Source organism: Pristis pectinata, chromosome 5 (assembly GCF_009764475.1).
Source record: "Pristis pectinata isolate sPriPec2 chromosome 5, sPriPec2.1.pri, whole genome shotgun sequence".
Lineage (NCBI taxonomy): Eukaryota > Metazoa > Chordata > Chondrichthyes > Rhinopristiformes > Pristidae > Pristis > Pristis pectinata.
This window is the reverse complement of record NC_067409.1, coordinates 11891123-11905850: the sequence shown is the minus strand read 5'-3', so window position 1 is coordinate 11905850 and position 14728 is coordinate 11891123. Positions and strand designations below refer to the sequence as shown.

Genomic DNA, 14728 nt, shown 5'->3' with positions numbered 1-14728 from the left:
CGTAGAGTGTTCTGGGGGCAGCCCGCAAGTGTTACTACGCTTCCAGCACCAACATAGCATGCCCACAACTTCCTAACCCGTACGTCTTTGGAGTGTGGGAGGAAACCAGAGGAGCACCCGGAGGAAACCCACGCAGACACGGGGAGAATGTGCAAGCTCCTTACAGACAGCGGCTGGAATTGAACCCTGGTCGCTGGCGCTGTAATAGCGTTACGCTAACCGCTAGGCAGAAGATCAGCCATTATCTTGATAAATGGCAGAGCAGGCTCAAAGAGCTGATGTCCTACTCCTGCTCTTGTTTATTATGCCCTTAACTGCAACAGGTTGACTTTTCTATTTTGAGTACTGCCACCCTTTCAACTGCCATTTTGTAAAAGCCTGTACTCCCAACTCTTTTATGGTGAAGATAAGCAGCAAGAAACATTAAGTAACAGACCATTCATCCCAACTGGATTGTGCTCCATTCAAGGTTCCTCCCACTCTACACCCTCTAATCCTATTTTAAGTCTAATTCTATTTTCAGTCGGCATTTTATGAAGGATAGTGTTGAATTATATAATATTTTAGAATCAAATTCTACGGAGACGAATTTGCTTTGATGGAGCATTTTTGTCTGGAAAAATTCTAGGATCAGAATGGCCATAACGATCGTAGAACAGTCTGCTAACCAACATGGACCTGCAATTAGAGCAATAAAGGGCTCAGCAGGGATTTGATTCGATTTATTCATTGGAAGTTTAGCTTCATTTCCATTCCTCTCACTGCAGAGGGAGCAATAAATTTGCAAACCATTCCAAACTGCCTCCTCTCCATAAATCTCATTTGTTCAGATTGAGTGCTTCCTGTGAGCTTGTTAGTGGGGGGAAAAAGGTTTTCCCTGGGGAAGTTTAACATTGCTGAAGTTTCTCCATTGTGGCTGTTAAATGGCATTGTTGCTGTCTGCATGACTTACAGATCATTGCCTTTTCTGGACCACACCTGTCATACATAATGAGCACTATGTATTTCTTTTAAGTAAGAGAACTGTATGCAAGAAATCCTGAACCATCCTCTCCCTTCATCCCACCCCCCCCATCCCTTTTATCCTCTTGAATGCTGACATAGTTTATGTCTCAGCCATGAACGCTGGAAGTAAATTCCACCCCCACTCCCCCACTTGTTTAATTGCAGGTTGATAGGGAAAGAGCAGGAGATTGAGATTTACTGGTATGAATAGGTAGCCTGGTAGGGTCGTGACTGGGCTGGTGTCAAGCAACCCGCACTGCTAAACGGGAGACATAAGTTCAAATCCTACCAGGGTAGCTGGGAAATTTAATTTCAAATGAACTTAAAATTAAGAGCCAGTCTCAGCAACAGGGAGCAAAAAACAAACTGCTGGAGGAACTCAAAGCGTCTCTGTGGGGGAAAGGAATCGTTGATGTTATGGACTGAAGGTGGAGAGGGTAGATAGCCGGTACAAAGAGGAGAGGGGGAGGAGTGAGAAGGGCTAGGATGTTATTGGATTCGACTGTTTTAAGTAGTTTTTTAATGTTAGATAAGATATCTTTATTAGTCACATGTACATCAGAACACGCAGTGAAATACACCTTTGGCGTAGAGTGTTTTGGGGGCAGCCCGTAAGTGTCCGACACCAACATAGCATGCCCACAACTTCCTAACCCGTACGTCTTTGGAATGTGGGAGGAAACCGGAGAACCTGGAGGAAACCCACGCAGACACAGGGAGGACGTACAAACTCCTTACAGGCAGCGGCCGGAATCGAACCCGGGTCGCTGGCGCTGTAAAGTGTTACGCTAACCGCTACACTACCGTGCCTGGCCATACACTACTGTGACTTTACTGCTGCTGCTGGTACTATTTTCATGCAGGGCAGACCCAGTGACTTTGCCACAACCTTAATCAGGTGGAAAACTCCTTTATTCTTCAAAAAGGTGAGGGATTTAAGAGTTGAGGGTGGGGTGGTAGAGAAGAATGGGATCACTTTAATGTACTCTATTGATTAAAACTAAGGTAAAATGAACTGATTAAAATGATGTCAAACATGAACCTTGTTTCAATCAAGTTTTAACAAACCTTGCTACAATGGATCCAAAATTCCCACTAATTTTCCCACTTTGAGCCTGGCTAGTTATTTAAGTCCTGTTGGTTGTGATGTAAGGTCATCAGCCTGAAACTTGCTTCTCCCTTTAAAGGAGCTGCCTGACCTACTGTGAATTTCCAGAATTTTCTGTTCCTAGCCCTTGTTGCTACTTCCTTTTATTCACTTCAGGTTCACATAGAAATTGGAGAACTTACAATTGAGCAGTGAAGTTTTATAGTACTGTGAAGGGTTTTGAAGGAATGGGTCATGGGAAAGGGTGTTCTGGGGTAGCCAGAAACCAGTGAATCAAAATACTTTGCAAAAAAAAAATCCAAGATCAATATGGAAAGAACTTTCAATTGTTACAGCTGGATTGAACTGGGTGAAAAGTTAAAGGCAGGTTCAATCATGGGTGAAAAGTTGAAAGCAATTTCAGTTGTAAGTTTCAAAAGGAAGTAGGAAAATCTTTCAGGTTGGTGGGGTAGAAAGTGGATGGAAATAATCAGTAGCTCCTTCAAAGGGTTGTAGCAGACACGATCGGGGTGTCTGCATTTTTTTTCTGTGCTGTATGATTCAAAAGCTGTGACCTGTTTACAGTTGCAGATTATCTGGTGAACAGTTGCCTGAATTGACTGTGTGATACAAGGACAAGAAGATTATGCAACAGTAACTAACAATAATTAACTGACTTTCTGTACTGCTGTCAATGGTCGGTGCTGGGAGTTATTGTCCTTTCCTCATCTGAGTGTTTCCCCCTTGTTAACTGGAAAGTGGGACAAAGGCATGGTATCATATCCTTGAGAACCTTCTAAAGCACTACCAGACGTTCATCATTCTGACCCAGGGCTGTGTAACTGTTCCTTCACCATTGCTAGATCAATGGGGCGGCAGGGTGGCACAGCTGGTAGAGCTGCTGCCTCTAGTGACCTCGGTTCAATCCTGACCTTCGGTGCTCCCAATGTGGAGTGTGCATGTTCTCCTGTGACCATATGGGTTAATTGGCTACAGTAAAAATGCTCCTAGTGTGCATGTGTGTGGTAGGAGCTGGGAGGGAGTTGGAATGTGGGGAGGATATAAAAAATGTGATTAGTGTAAATGGGTGGGTGATGATCAGTACAGACTCAGTGGGCTGAAGGGCCTGTTTCCGTGCTGTGTGACTATGACTATGAATGTACTGAAGCTCTGTACGATGTGGAACCACTTTTAACATTGGTTCAACAGGCAGCACTCCACCACTTTACAGAGCAACTAATGGTGGCAGCAAATTCTGGCCTCACTAACAGTGGCTGCATCCTGAGAATGATTTGTTTTTGTGAAATCTATTTCCTTATTGACCCATCTTCTGATGATTCTGTTGGGTCAGCAACTAATTCCGTGCGGATGCATTTCCCTGTGAAAGGCACTAAACAAGTTCAAAATTTGCTTTTAGTACAATTTCTAATTATTTCATCTGGCAGTAACTTCACATCTGGATTTTTTTTCAACAATGGGGAAGTGAGCTTCTAATACATTCTGAAAGAGCTTTGCTGTATTGTAGCCAGAATAATAAGATAACAGAACAGGTTGCGATGCAAATGTTTGACAAGACAATATTTCGATTACAGCCACTTAAACAACCATGCACACATGATCCTACAAATAGTTTATATAAAGCAAAGCAGCTCCACTGTATAATAAAAACCAGGATCTCTCCAGCTTCTGTTGTGCACCCATACTCCAGGAGCATTGAAGATGTTTGTCAGAAAATCTACTAGTAAGAAAAAGATTTTATTTCTTTTGCTCTGATCTTTGTTGGCACAGTGCGATTTCTTTTTTTTTTGTGTGGCGTGTGGACTTCTGATAGATTCAGTTTTGCTCCAGATACCTAAGCAAACTTTAAGCTGCTTTTATAAAATGTTGAGAACTATGTGTTAGCTAATGGTGAATGGTCAGACTTACTGGGATTCATAAAAAGGTTTACATTAACGTCGTAACTTTCGAAGTGAGGACCCTAGCTTTGAATTTTCCCCACGTGAGGCATGTGTCTTTAAGCCATAAAGCAGTAGTTTTAGGAGGTTAGAGAATTTGGTTTGGGAGGTGCAAGTCATGCCAGGTTCAAAAAGCCAGTCCAGATGAAGGGTCTTGACCTGAAATGTCAACTGTCCATTTCCCTCCACAGAAGCTGCCTGGCCCGCAGAGTTCCTCCAGCGCTTTGTGTGTTGTTTAAAATTCCCATCCAGATTTTTAAATCTCTCTGTGATCCCGTTCCTGCAGCTAAATTACACATGCTGTGCTCCTCCGGCTTTGGTCTCCCTGACCTTAATCGTTGATGCCCGTGCCTTCAGCTGCCAAGTTCCTAAGTTCTGGAATTCCCTTCCTAAATCTATCCACCTCTCTAGACCTTTTTTCCCTTTAGAACACTCCTTATAACCTGTCCTTTGACCAAGCGTTTGGTCACCTCTTGCAGTACCTCCTTATGTGGCTGGGTGTCCGCTCTTTTTTGATGAGCACTTTCGGCTGTTTTTATGAGTGAAAGGTGCTGCAGAAATGAACACTGTCGCTGCGTAATTGCATTTTCCTGATCCTTGACTGGGAAAGTACCACTGACATAGAAGTGTGTATTTAACTACTTTAGCCAATGATTTACTGCTGGAGCTACCACTTGCAGTAAATAATTAATTATTACAGATACGACAATGTCATTGGCATCTGGGTCGTGAAAATTAGTTGCGAGTTTGCAGTAGGGTAGTGTTGCACGATTGGGGTTGTTACTTCGATAGTGCTGCTGTTACTATTCCACTGCACAGTCTAAACTTAATTTGAGGTTTAACAACAATAACTTTCCTTTATGTAGTCCTTTTAATGGTAGGAAAATGTCCCAAGGTGCTTAACAAAAATATAATCAGAAAAAAATTGACATGAATCAAAAGGCAATTGTTGGAATGGTGACTAAAGCCTCAGTATGTATTACCTGTCCATTCAAATGAAAATCATGCAAATGAAAATCTCCCTTGTTCGTCTATTCAAATTAATTCAGATTCATTGTGGGAGAGTCTAAAACAAAGGACATAGGTTTAAGGCGAAAGGGAAAAAGGTTAAGAGATCAGATAGGAAAGTTTTTCACAGAATGGTTGATCTCTGGAACGCACTGCCAGAGGAGATGGTGGAGTCAGATACAATCACAACATTTCAGAGGGATCTTGAATAGCCAAGGCACAGAAGGATATGGACTTAGTGAAAACAAATGGGATGAGTATAGATAGATACAATGGTTGGCATGGACGTGTGGAATTGGAATTGGTTTATTATTGTCACTTGTACCAAGGTACGATGAAAAACTTGTCTTGCATACCGTTCATACAGATCAATTCATTACACAGTGCATTGAGGTAGTATAAGGTTAAACAATACAGAACGCAGAATAAAGTGTAACAGCTACGGAGAAAGTGCAGTGCAGGTAAACAATAAGGTGCAAGGTCATAATGAGGTAGATTGTGAGGTCAAGATCTATCTTATCATACTAGGAAACCATTTAATAGTCTTATAACAGTAGGATAAAAGTTGTCCTTGAGCCTGGTGGTATGTGCTTTCAGGCTTTTGTGTCTTCTGTCTGATGGGAGAGGGGAGAAGAGAGAATGTCCGAGGTAGGTGGGGTCTTTGATTATCCTGGCTGCTTTATTGAGGCAGCGAGAAGTATAGGCCGTGGAGGGGAGACTGGTTTTTGTGATGTGCTGAGCTGTGTCCACAACTCTCTGCAGTTTCTTGCGGTCACGGGCGGATCAGTTGCCATACCAAGCCATGATGCGTCCAGATAGGATGCTTTCTATGGTGCATCAATAAAAATTGGTGAGTGTCAAAGGGGACATGCCAAATTTCTTTAGCCTCCTGAGGAGGTAGAGGCACTGGTGAGCTTTCTTGGCTGTGGCAACTACGTGATTGGACCAGGACAGGCTATTGGCAATGTTCACTTCTATGAACTTGAAGCTCTCAACCCTCTCGATCTCAGCACCATTGATGTAGACAGGTGCATGTGCAGCGCTCCCCTTCCTGAAGTCAATGACCAGCTCTTTTATTTTGCTGACATTGAGGGAAAGGTTGCATCTCCCTCCTGTACTCCGACTCATTGTTATTTGAGATATGGCCCACTGCAGTGGTATCATCTGCAAACTTGTAGAGGGAGTTAGAGCAGAATCTGGCCACACAGTTATGAGTGTTTAGGGAGTAAAGCAGGGGGCTGAGAAGCCTTGTGAGAATAATTGTGGCAGAGGTGTTGCTACCTATCCTTACTGATTGTGGTCTGTTGGTCAGGAAGTCAAGGATCCAGTTGCAGAGGGAGGTGTTGACTCCCAGGTGTTGGAGTCTGGTGATGAGTTTGCTTGCTTCGTAGGTGTTTTTACTGTCCAGATGCTTTAGAAAGGAGTGTAGGGCCAGGGAGATGGCGTCTGCCATAGACCTGTTTTGGTGGTAGGCGAATTGCAGTGGGTCGAGGTTGTCTGGAAGACTGGAGTTAATGCGTGCCATGCCAGCTTTTCGAACCACTTCATGATGGTGGATGTCAGAGCCACCAGGCGGTAGTCATTAGAGCATGTTACCTTGTTTTCGTATTGTATGGTATTGGTTTATTATTGTCACTTGTACCAAGGTACAGTGAAAAACTTGTCTTGCAGTGAAAAACTTGTCAGTGAAAAACCGTTTGTACAGATCAATTCATTACACAGTGCATTGAGGTAGTACAGGGTAAAAACAATAACAGAATACAGAGTAAAGTGTCACAGCTACAGAGGAAGTGCAGTGCAGGTAGACAATAAAATGCAAAGTCATAACAAGGTAGATTGTGAGATCAAGAGCCCATCTCATCGTTTCCGTGCTGTGTTGCTCTATGATTTTATAAGGGAACCATTCAATAGTCTTATCACTGTGGGATAGAAGCTGTTCTTGCACCTAGTGGTATGTACCCTCAGGCTCCTGTATCTTCTGCCTGATGGGAGAGGGGAGAAGAGAGAATGACCTGAGTGGGTGGGGTCTTTGATTATGCTGGCTGCTTTAGCAAGGCAGCGAGAGGTATAGACAAGAGTCCATGGAGGGGATGATAGTGGTTGTCTTAAAGTAGGTGGGAACCTCAGATTGAAGCAGGGAGAGGTTAAAAATGTCAGCAAATACTCCCGCCAGCTGATCTTCACAGGATCTAAGGACATGGCCAGGAGCACCATCCGGGCCAGATGCCTTGCGTGGGTTCATTCTCTGGAAGACTGATCTTGCGTCCGCAATGGTGACCATGGGTTCTGGAGCATTGGAGGCTGTCGGGTGGGTGGTGACATACCAATCCCCTTCTGTTCAGAATGTGCATAGAATGTGTTAAGCTAATCGGGAAGGGATGTACTGTTATCAGCAATGCTGCCCGACTTTGTTTTGTAGCCCGTTATAGCATGTAAGCCCTGCCACAACTGACGGCTGGTCTGGGATTCAATTTTGGACTGGTGTTGTCTCTCAATGCACTGATCTGTATGAACAGTGTGCAAGACAAGCTGTACCTTGGTACATGTGACAATAATAAACCAATACCAGTACCGTGGATGCAAAAATAAAAGACACATCTAGAAAGAAGACTGGCAATTATTTATAATCCTTAAGTTAACAAATATGTTTAGAAGTCTGCTTCAAGTTTAATTATTTCTTTATGTACAAGGAATATTGAGTTCAGATATTTTATAGTGTGACTATTTGAATTTTCCAGTTTTTATTTTTGTTTCTTTTCAGGGATGTTATTTGTTCAATTTTATTGGGGTTTGGAAAAATCTTGTATGTTAAAAATCGACAGGTAATGCATAAACTTTTTGTCTCAATAATACACAACTAAATTGAAAATGTTAATATTAATAACATGAATATTCAGAATCAAATTGACTTTAAAATTTATCTGCATCCAGTTGGTTACCACTGTCATGTCACTGACCAGCGCCTCCCACAAACAAATAGTATGTGCCAAATGGTATTGGCAGACGGTATAGTAACTAAGAATTCTATATGTGAATGCTTAGCTTAATGTAAAACAAATGCAAATTTTGCATGGTGGACACTTAGTTGTGGCACTAAGTCCTACCAGTGAAAAAATAATGTTTTTTTGTTGATTTTTGTTTTTTATTAGTTAAAGTAAAAAAAAAGCAGCCAAGCCCTCAAGATGATTGCTTTTCTTGTTGCTTCGTCTCAAAGTCAAAGCCGAGTTTATTGTCATTGTCATATACACAAGTACATGTATGCACGGGTGCAATGAAAAATTTACCTGCAGTAGCATCCCACGCACATAGCATCAGATAAGCAGCATTCACAAGAAAGACATAAATTAAACATCTGTTTGGGAAGTAGTTCTTTCTACTATAATCAGGAACAATAATCTAATGTGCAACTTACTACAGACTGCTTCTTCTTCTTGTTCATTGTGCGATATTCTTTTCACAGCCTTTGTGCCAAATCTTTCAAACCTTGGTTCATTCAGTGGTGTTAATTCAATGTCCCAATTAGCTTTTTCATTCCATTGAGAACTTTATCAGTTCACTCATGGTTACAGTTCCCCTCAGACATTCATCAACGCAAGCTCGTCACTATTGTAGTAACACATATAAATGAAAGTTAATAGTGTAAACATTGCTATAAATGTTCATTCAAATAAAATTTTGAGCAGGAGGATATCTTATGTCCCCAGAAGGGAATTAAATCTTACAAAGCCATATAAAATATTCTCTTCAAAGCTAAAAGTTACTCCCATTTTCACTTGCTGTCTTTGATCATTTTTGGGTTTGGGTGTCACTGGCCATCATCTATTGTCTTATTTCCCCATCGAGTTTATGCCAATTCATAAAGTAATCCTAATCCACTGCTAATTTTCCCTGTAACCTCTATTCTCCACTCCCATCAACTCCCACACCTCCCCCCCCCACCCCCCACCCCCAAATTTTGCCACTCACCTACACACTCAGGGCAATTTACAGTGGCTGGTTAACCTACCAACCTGCAGGTCTTTGGGAAACCAGAGCACACGGAATACCAACACCACCACAGGGAGAATACCAACACCACCACAGCATCAATTCCTGATGCAGGGTTTTGACCCAAAATGTCGACAATTCCTTTCCTCCCACAGATGCTGCTCGACCTGCTGTCCCTCCAGCAGTTCACTGCTCCAGACTCCAGTGTCTGCAGTCTCTTGTGTGACATCAATGAGCAGGTTATTGGTGAGTGTGCCACTTGAAAGCACTCTTGATGTCACCTTTTGTCACACTGCTGCTGATTGAGAATAGACTGAAAGGAGGGTAATTGGCAAATTGCATTTGTCCTGCCTTTTGTGTGCAGGATATATGTGGGCAATTTTCCACATTATCAGGGTAGATGCCAGTATTCAAAATATTCTGGAACAGTTTGGCTGGAGGCACAGCTAGTTCTGGAGCACAGGTTTTGAGTACTTCATCTGGGATATTGACAGGTCCCATGGCCTTTGCTGCATCCAGTGCTCTCAGCTGTTTCTTGAGGTAATATGCAGTGGATCAAGTCAGCGAAAGACGGGCTTCTCTGATGCTGGAGATCTTGGGACAAAGCCAAGGTGGATCATCCACTCAGCACGAAATTGTATTGTGCCTTGTCATGTTGTAAAGAGGACAATGAGTTCTGGAAACCTTATTGTTTGGGTGAGGTTTTTGGAATACAGCTTTCTCTGTGTGTGATGCCCATTGTGGGGAGGTTACCCATTGTGGTCTTCAAAATGTTGCAGATATAGAAGATGTTTCTGCATGTGGTGGAAACCAGAACTCAGGATAATAAATAGCAACCAATAAACACAAAGGTGGATTGAGGAGATAGTGGTTGGAATGTGGAACATCATCATGAGGTGGAGCTGTGGTGAGTGACAGAGGTGCATTTTAGGGGAAGCTGGGTAAATGTATGAGGCAGAAAAGCATGGAAGGAAATGGTAGTGAAATTGGAGTGGAAGAGATTGGTGTGGAGAATAAATGCCATTTGGGCCAAATGGCCTCAATGGTGCACTGTACAAAATGGAGAGACAAGAGACTGCCCATTTCCCTCCATAGATGCTGCCTGACCTACTGTGTTCCTCCAGCTCCTTTGTGTATTGTACAAAGTTGTGGGTTATTTCCAACTCAGGCTGTGATGTGGTGCAGTGATATACAGAGAACACTACAGCACAGTACAGGCTCTTCAGCCCACAATGTTGTGCCGACATTTTACCCTGCTCTAAGTTCTATCTAACCCTTCCCTCCCACATGGCTCCCCATTTCTCTATCATTCATGTGTCTATCTAAGAGTCTCTTAAATGTCCCTAATGTATCTGCCCCCACAACCTCTGCTGGCAGTGCGTTCCACGCGCCCACACTCTCTGTGTAAAAAAAAAATTACCCCTGACATCCCCCTTATACCTTCCTCCAATCACCTTAAAATTATGCCCCCTGGTGTTAGCCATTTTCACCCTGGGAACAAGTCTCTGACTGTCTACTCGATCTATGCCTCTTATCATCTTATACACCTCTATCAAGTCACCTCTCACCCTCCTTCGCTCCAAAGAGAAAAGCCCTAGCTCACTCAACCTATCCTCATAAGACATGCTCTCCAATCCTGATGAATCTCCTCTGCATCCTCTCTAAAGCATCCACATCCTTCCTATAATGAGGCAATCAGAAATGAACACAATACTCCAAGTGTGGTCTAACCAGAGTTCTATAGAGCTGCAACATCACTTCATGGCTCTTGAACTCAATACCCTGATTAATGAAGGCCAACACACCATACGCCACCTTAATGATTTATTGTAGTTGTAAGATACTTCTATTGTATCCTGTTGAACGTGAAACAGAGGGAGATGTGATTTGCCCTCGGTCTCACAATAGATGTTGAGGGTTCGGGAGCTGCTGTAAGAGTAACCTATTCTCCTTCTCCCCCACCCAGCCTCAGGACTCTCTACTCCCTCCACGCCGATACAATCGACCAAGCCAGCCTTTCCCCTGGAATCGTATAAACAGGAGCCTGAACGCCTGGACGCTCGAACTCGTTCCTACTCATCTCCACCGGACTCGGGCCAGAGGTTTACCGTCCCTCCCTCAGCTGTGGCTCCGCCTAAGCCTCTTGCCCCCCTCACCAGCTCCAATGCTACCTCGAAAGCAGTAAGTACGAGTTGTTGAATCCGTTCAAGCTTGTTCCAATTTAAACCACTAAATCCTAAACATGGCGACAGTAAGTGCTCAGAAACCTTAATGCTACACCGTTATTCTGGTTTTAATTCACCCTTCACTGTTTTTGCATGGCCTGCTAGAACCCTGAGACAGACTTCTGGGAATACAGGTGAGTCCCATGTTGCGGTGGGGGCTGCATTCCCAGGAAACGGTCCGCATCACGAATTTCTGTGGTGCGGAGCCCACCATCTGCGCATGTGTCAAGAAACGCGAGTTGAAAAAAAAATTAATTTTGTCTTTGTTTATTTACTTTCTTTTCACATCAATTCTGTGAGAGCAAATTTTATTCTGTATCTCAGATTTTTGGGTAGTGATTTGTGAATTCTCTAAGCGTGAATTCCCGGTACCCGAATAGTCGTAATGCGGGGGCTTGCCTGTACGTTGAACTGCACCATTAAGGAAATAAATTGGGTGAACATCTGTAGTGTATCCAACTTTGCATCGATGTGTGTGGATATACTGTGCTTTTTGATGGACACATGGGGGGTGTTTGCATTGTAACAATAAGATATTTATTAGTCACATGTACATCAAAACTCACAGTGAAAAATATCTTTCTGCATTACTGAGAATGTGCTGGGGGCAGCTCGCAAGTGTCGCCGCTCTTCCGGCGCCAACATAGCATGCCCACAGCTCCTAACCTATAGGTCTTTGGAATGTGAGAGGAAACCAGAGCACCCGGAGGAAACCCACACAGACACGGGGAGAATGTACAAACTCCTTACAGGCAGCAGCGGGAATTGAACCCAGGTTACGGGCTCTGTAATAGCGTTACGCTAACCGCTACACTACTGTGCCGCCCAGTGACTGGAACATTGACTGGAACTTTCAGCCTATAGCAGGACCTTGAAGATTCAACATGTATGTTATATGTTCATAGAGTCAGAATCAGATTTATTATCACTGATTTATATGATGTGAACTTTGTTGTCTTGCAGCAGCAGTACAGTGCAAAGATATAAAAATTACTATAAATTACAAATAATTGAATAGGACAAAAGAAAGGAATAACAAGGTAGTGTTCATGGGTTCACAGACCATTCAGAAACCTGATGGCGGAGGGGAAGGAGCTGTTTCTGAATCGTTGAGTGTGGGTCTTCAGGTTCCTGTACCTCCTCCCCAATGGTAGTAACGAGAAGAGGACATGTCCCGGGTCTTTAGTGCTAGAGAGATACAGCACAAAAACAGGCCCTTCGGCCCACCAAGTCTGTGCTGACCATTAACACCCATTTACATTAATCCTATTTTTTTATTCTCCCCACGTTCTCGTCAATTCTGCCCAGATTCTACCATCCACCTATGCCCTATGGGCAATTTGCGGCGGCCAGTTAACCTACCAACCTGCACATCTTTGTGGGAGGAAACCAGAGCACCCAGAGGAAACCCACATGGTAACAGAGAAATTTCAAACTCCACACAGACAACACCTGAAGTCCTCAATATAATTTGAGGTGATGTGGAGGGTGTTGCTGTAAAAGATGTCAGGAAGCACCTTCTCAATGCCACATGGCCTCACTGTCCCCTAAAGAGGAAGTTCTGATATTTGATTGCATGTTCCTTGGATGATTGCTTGCCTCAACCATCTTCAGCTGCTGCACCCTATCCACTTGTTTGGTGCCCTGTCATGCTCTGTCCAGATTTGTCAAGGTAACAATTACTTTAAATACCTGCAGTTAGAAAAGAATAAAGACACTGAAATGTACAGCCATTTGAATGGAAAGGGGAAAAAATTCTAGTTACCCAAAACTGATAAATTCTTTATGAGCCTTCCTGCAGACAGTGAAGGGGTTAGATTCCTGAAGAACCCTTCATGATGTAAAAATTCGTGCAGGGAGCAGAGCAGTCAACCCTTAACTCTTTCAGCGGATATCAGCTGCTCTGGAGGGTGAGAAAAGAAGCCAATCTCCTCTCTGTAAGGATGGAGGAATTCAAAGGACCCTGGCTTTGGCTAGCTGTATCTTGCAAGTCAGTCATCCAATGGCCGTTGTTGCCACATGGAAGACCACCGGTGCTCAAAGTTTTCTTTAATCCATTTTAAATAGCTTGTTTATTTCACAGATAAGATAAGATTTCTTTATTAGTCACATGTAAGTCAAAACACACAGTGGAATGCATCTTTGCGCAGAATGTCCTGGGCTAGCCCGCAAGTGTTGCCACGCTTCCGGCGCCAACATAGCATGCCCACAACTTCCTAACCCGTATGTCTTTGGAATGTGGGAGGAAACCGGAGCACCCGGAGGAACCCCACGCAGACACGGGGAGAACGTACAAACTCCTTATAGACAGTGGCTGGAATTGAACCCGGGTCGCTGGTGCTGTAATAACGTTCTGCTAACCGCTACACTACTGTGCTGCCACACAAAAAGACATTAAATGTTTTTATGGACCTGTGTTTGGTCCAGCTTCGCCCACTCGAAGCTGTTCCTCAAAGGAATGTTTGAGACCCTGGATGGTGGGAAAAGATGAGGTAAAAGGGCAGCTGTTTAGGCAGTACAGTGGCACAGCTGGTAGAGCCGCTGCCTCAAAGAGCCAGAGACCTGGGTTCAATCCTGACCTCTGCTGCTGCCTGCGTGGAGTTTGCACGTTCTCCCTGTGACCGCGTGGGCTTCCTCCCACCTTCCAAAGATGTGCAGAGGTTGGTAGGTTAATTATCCATTGCAAATTATCTCTAGTGTGTAAGTAAGTGGTAGAACCGGAGGTGGGGAGCAGGGGTAATGGAGGCTGATGAGTATGTGGAGAGAATTAAAAAAATTAGTCATAGAGTTATACAGCACAGAGGTGGGCCTGTTTGCTCAACTCATCCATGCCAACCAAGATGCCTATATAAGCTAGTCTCATTTGCCTGCATTTGGTCCATGTCCCTCTAAACCTTTCCTGTCCATGGACCTGTCCAGATGTTTTATAAACATTGTAATTGTACCCACTTCTACCACTTCCTCTGGCAGCTCGTTCCTTATACCCACCAGCCTCTGGTCCCTTCTAAATCTTTCCCCTCCCACCTTAAATCATGCCCTCTACTCTAGTTTTAGAATCCCCTACCCTGGGAAAAAGTCTCAACTTGAAATGTCAACTGTCCATTTCCCTCTACAGATGCTGGCCTGACCTGCTGAGTTCCTCAAGCAGTTTGTTCATGTATGATTAGTTTGAATGGGTTGGCTCGGACTCTGTGGGCCGAAGGGCCTGTTTCTGTGCTGTATGCCTTTATGGCTCCATGTTTGCCTGATATAAGGAGGAAAGCAGCTGGTGGAGAGGGAGGACTTAATATTGAATTTTACCATTTTACAGGTAACCAACTGTACTTTTCCCTCCGTAGCTGTGGTTGTATGTTTCAGTTTGTTCTTTCCTGAGTCATACTGCCGATGTGTAAAGTAATTGTTACTTTGACAACTTTGGTCTCCGCCCTGTTGCCCTTTGTTTGCTTCACCCCTCGGCCTCT

At 43.7% G+C, this 14728-nt stretch overlaps 1 protein-coding gene across 4 annotated transcripts in view; it reads left to right on the top strand.

Moving 5' to 3' along the window:
• Nucleotides 1-14728, top strand: part of LOC127571043 (5'-AMP-activated protein kinase subunit gamma-2-like) — a 388107-nt gene that overhangs the window by 269879 nt on the left and 103500 nt on the right. For all 4 annotated transcript variants that reach the window (XM_052017046.1, XM_052017048.1, XM_052017047.1 and 1 more), the window contains one exon: nt 11009-11223. In XM_052017046.1, the coding sequence (XP_051873006.1) occupies nt 11009-11223 (215 nt within the window). The remainder of the gene's footprint in view (nt 1-11008; nt 11224-14728) is intronic.